Consider the following 4,672-nt stretch of genomic DNA (forward strand, 5'->3'; position numbering starts at 1 on the left):
TTTTTTTTCTATCAATAAAATTTATTCTGTTTTTGATTTCTGTTTCTAAAAGTTTTTTGTAAACTATTAGAAATTCTATTTTAATAATACATTTACTAGTTTAAAAATATTTCATCATTTTTACATTTTCTGTTAAATAATTATTTAATTTAAACAGTTTTTCTGTAGTGAAAACGTTAGTAAAAAGTATTTTCCTCAAAAAAAGCTGTTTGTATTGAATTTGTTCAGGAAGTTCAGCTTAATTCTGTATACAGTAGTTATGATATGAAATAACATATTCTTAACTCATATAATTTATGTATGATAACATAATTCACAAATTTATTCATTTATTTATTTGTAAAATTCATGTACTGTTTAAAAACTATATTACAGTATTATAATTTTCAAATCTCTTTTTGAGAAATTAAATTTTTCAATTTTAAGTTTTTTATTATGGAAAAAAAATGTATTGATCGTAACTGATGGAGATAAATTTATTGTTTAATGATTTTGTTTATTGTACTGTACAGAATGAGAGTTAAACATAGTATCAGCAATACTGTAAACATGAAAAGAGAAAAGTTTGCATTGTATATAATGGTTTGGAGTTTAGAACGTGTGGTGGACAATGGCCGACAAGCCAATGGAGTTCACATAAGATTAATGCACTCAAACATTATATGGAAGTCATATTAAATTAAAACCCATAGAGATAGCTGCTTTCACACAAGCTCATTCAATCCTTGTTATGTCACTATCTCTGATAACAATATGAAAACATGATTCAAATAGCTTTCAATAGTTGAAAGATGAAGGCAATATAATAACCTAAACAATAAGCAAACAATGTGATTGGGCTATAAATTTCTGTCAGTATAAGCATTTTTGTCATATTTAAAATTCTTGTGAAAATTCTATACTCCCAGTGCAGCTTAATAGTTCTGGTTAATCGCAAGTTCAAATTCAGGAATTGGAGTAGGAAGGACATTTGGCCGTAAAATGTAACCAAATCAGATTCTGACTGTTGTCTGTGTATGGACAATCACCTGCAGAGCAGTGAAAATTTATTAAATTTAATTTTACTGTTATTAATATTTGTTCCATTCAAAACAAGTCTTTAGAATTATAACATTGACAAAATTAGAATGCAATTATGCCAGATGGTCAAACCGAACTAGAATTGGCAAAAAAGTAGCACAAAAAATTCAACGCCACGAGCCCACGGCATTATCAGATCTGGCGACTAGAGTTTCTGAAATTTCCTGATTTTGGATTTCCCAAGAATGGGAAGTGCCATAGAGTATTTCTCAAAAAGTATTGAGATTTGGGAATTATTTACTTTTATTTATAAAAATATCTGTAAACCAATATATCTACTCTCTATATGTAGCTTAAAATTGTCACAAACATCTTTTTGTCACAGGGATAAAAGGATGGAAATAGCAGCACTGGGAATCAATAAATCGTCAGGAAATATTTGAACGAGTGGGCAATTCCACAAACCACAAATATAAAATTCTACTTTGTTTAGAATTTTCAAAACAATTACAAAAAAATTGATTAAATATTTTTTTAACATAATAATGAATTCTAAAATAAATTATAAAAAAAACTATTCCTGCAATATTTCTACATGCTCTAGCTGTTATGTTCATCTTTGAATAACGTCAGTGCCTGTCAGTAAAATTCAACAAATTTATTGAAATATTTATTGTTATGAATTTAATGGATCAGTATGAGCACGTTTCTTTTAATGTAAATGAAGTAAAAAACATAAATGATTTTTGCCTATTATTACATACATATTATTAAATTTCATATTTAATGGAACAAAAACATAACTGACTACAAAAAATATAAAACTTTTTGAAAAGTATATTATGAATGAAATACTGAACTGTTTTTACTGATTTATTAAGAATATTTTGTGAAAAAAATGTTATAGTCAAATCTTCCCAAAAGCTCCTTAGGGTCTATTTTGCATACACGGCTGTTTATGTGAAAATTTTAGTTCATTAAGAATGACAATAGCTGTTAGTTGCAAAACTTGTAGGTCTATATAAAATATTATTATAAGTCTTGGAAGCTTAAAAAATTTCTGGGAACTGACAGTTGAAAATTTACCAGGATTCCCCATAACCTTGATTCACTGTTCATGCTATTTCTTGTGTGTTTTACTTTCTTAGAGTTCTTGCTTTTGGAACTCTTAGAATGTTCATGGTCCAGTAGTGCTTCTGAGCCTTGTCAGAAGGCTCAAAAGCACTGTTGGATCACAAATTCTAGATAATGTGCCTGAATTTGTGCTGCAATAAAGTAGAAATTATATGTAGATGTTACTTGTGAAAAATTGTAGATTGGGGGTTGTATTTTACTTTTGTTTGATTTCCAAGCATTTTTTTTATAATTACATTTTGACTATAAGCAATACTACATTGTACAATATTCAAGATTGAATTTCTCTCTAATATATATAATACTTTGCCTATAATGATTTATCGAAATACATTCAACTTTATTCTCTTGATGTGAACGGCATTGCTGATATTGTTATTGTTTATTTAACATAAGGAAATGTTATATGTTAAATCTAACAATTAGTTTTTTTTATTCTTGTATATTTATAAAAAAGTTTACTTTAATGTGTATACCTAACAATACTAACATTTTTTTATAAAATATTTTGATATTTTTTTTATAATTCATTTGAAATTTATCATTATTTGCATGTAATAATTGTCATTTTATAACAATAAATCTAACAAAATAAATAGTTTCTTGACAAAATCTTTGTTATAGAAGAGCAACTTTATCTAATTACATTGTTATTTAATAGAAATGTTATTTTTCAAGTTCACAATATGCATTCACTTAAATGATTATTCATTATAAAGTTTATTTGGATTTTACTGTATATATTTCTGTTTTCTAAATTGTATGGGATAATTCAGAAACTTTTACCATCAGTTAAGAGAGAAATTTCTGGAGTATTTTAAACAAAATATGCCATATACAACCACAGTCCTGCTTATAAAACTTAAGATACTGCAGCTGTTTTGAGTCCTAACTTGGAAGTAGCTTTGTACAGGATGAAAGGTAATGAATGAAAAATACAAATCAACTGCTTGAAAGTTATTTATTAATTAAATCACAAGTGTTTAATTAATTTACAATGTTGAGAGTGGATTTTCCAAGATTTCTTCTTGTACTTCTTTACATAGTTTACATCTGAAGTACACTTTTTGGGATATATACTATGTGAATGATATTTTTGATCTCAACACAGCTATTCCTGATGGGTGTAGTGTCATTCATGATACTGGTAAGTGTGGTAATTTCTCTTGAGTTTGCACTTGTTTAAACAAGATTTCTAATGAATCCTCGTACAAAATCTAAGGGGGTAAGATATAAAAACATTTCGGGAAGAAATCTGAAACTATTAAAAATTGGATGCTTGTTCATATAGTTTTTGCAGAAATTCAAACTTAAACCATAGGTAAAACTTTGAAAAGTATACATATTATGTTACATAACTGTCGCAAATATATATATTATTGACAAGCTAAAGTGAGGATATTTATGAAAATATTTTTCCATTGTTGTTTGTTTATATCTGATGAATATCATTTAATTGTATTTGCTTTTTTTTATATTTAAAAAGTATAATAGGGTTTCTTTTTTTATTGTTTCTGTCTTGTCTTCTGTTAATTGCACTTTATTCTCTTTGCACCTTTCATGTTTCAGTAGGATGTTTTGTAACTGCCTTTAATGTCGTGAGTTTTGAGTGGCGATGAGCGATACGGAGAAGAAGTTCGTTTTAAAAGGGCCGAGTTTCTGCTGTGCGATCGATTGCACAAACTCTTATAATAAATGCCTTGGACTTTCCTTTTTCCGCTTTCCGAGAGACAAAGAAAGGTAACTGTGGAAGTAATCCTTAATCCATTTTATGTTGGAGTTAACTAAAATTAACAAAGGTTTAATGCAAGATTAACTTTTCATTTAGATGCAGAAAATGGATTTTGAATTCCGGAAGAGTGGATCTTCTCGACAAGACTACAGAATTTCTATATTCGACTTGCCGTCTGTGCGAACTCCATTTCGAGGACACCGAATTTGCAACCATAGAGAGAAACAAGCTAAGCATAACTGCCGTTCCCACCAGATTCGGCCTTGCCACTCTGATTCCAAGATCGAGCGAACCTAAGAGTTTTAAGCCGAGAAGACCTAAAATTAGATCTAGAAAGAAAGTGATTGGAGAGGTAAGAGAGATTTTGATTATTTTACACAGGAACGTTGAAGTTTAAATTCGATATTCCGATATGATACGAAACAATGATCAAAATATTTATTTTGACAAGACCAAAATGGAAATAATAAAATTTGCATGTAATGTGTAATTATTTTATTTCTGAGTGTGTATTAATATTATATAAACTTCTTTTGGATGAAAGTAATTTTAAATGACGTTTCAATAAACTTTGATGGTGTAAATATTAATTTGTTTTTTAATGCATTCGTAATGGCATGAGTTGACTAATCGTGACAGAATGTGTTTCAAACAAGTGTAAAATATTATAGTAAATTACCAGTAGCTTGATGTAAATCAGTGCTGATGTTATATTGTTTAAATGTAGTTTGGTGGTGTGTGTTTATGTATTTCTGGTGTGATTTTGCATGAATCATTAAGCAATAT

The 4,672-nt window shown here is 28.2% G+C and overlaps 1 protein-coding gene across 1 annotated transcript; it reads left to right on the top strand.

Annotated features, from left to right (window-relative positions):
• The first annotated feature begins 3,723 nt into the window (after positions 1-3,723).
• Positions 3,724-4,312, top strand: LOC111616243 (52 kDa repressor of the inhibitor of the protein kinase-like). Its single transcript, XM_023357677.1, has 2 exons — positions 3,724-3,894; positions 3,983-4,312. Exons 1-2 carry the CDS (start codon positions 3,770-3,772, stop codon positions 4,281-4,283), a joined length of 426 nt encoding a protein of 141 aa, XP_023213445.1. The 5' UTR covers positions 3,724-3,769; the 3' UTR covers positions 4,284-4,312.
• Positions 4,313-4,672: the final 360 nt, after the last annotated feature.

This window comes from Centruroides sculpturatus, unplaced genomic scaffold (assembly GCF_000671375.1).
Source record: "Centruroides sculpturatus isolate CEXI.00-Female unplaced genomic scaffold, Cexi_2.0 scaffold3091, whole genome shotgun sequence".
In the NCBI taxonomy this organism is placed as follows: domain Eukaryota; kingdom Metazoa; phylum Arthropoda; class Arachnida; order Scorpiones; family Buthidae; genus Centruroides; species Centruroides sculpturatus.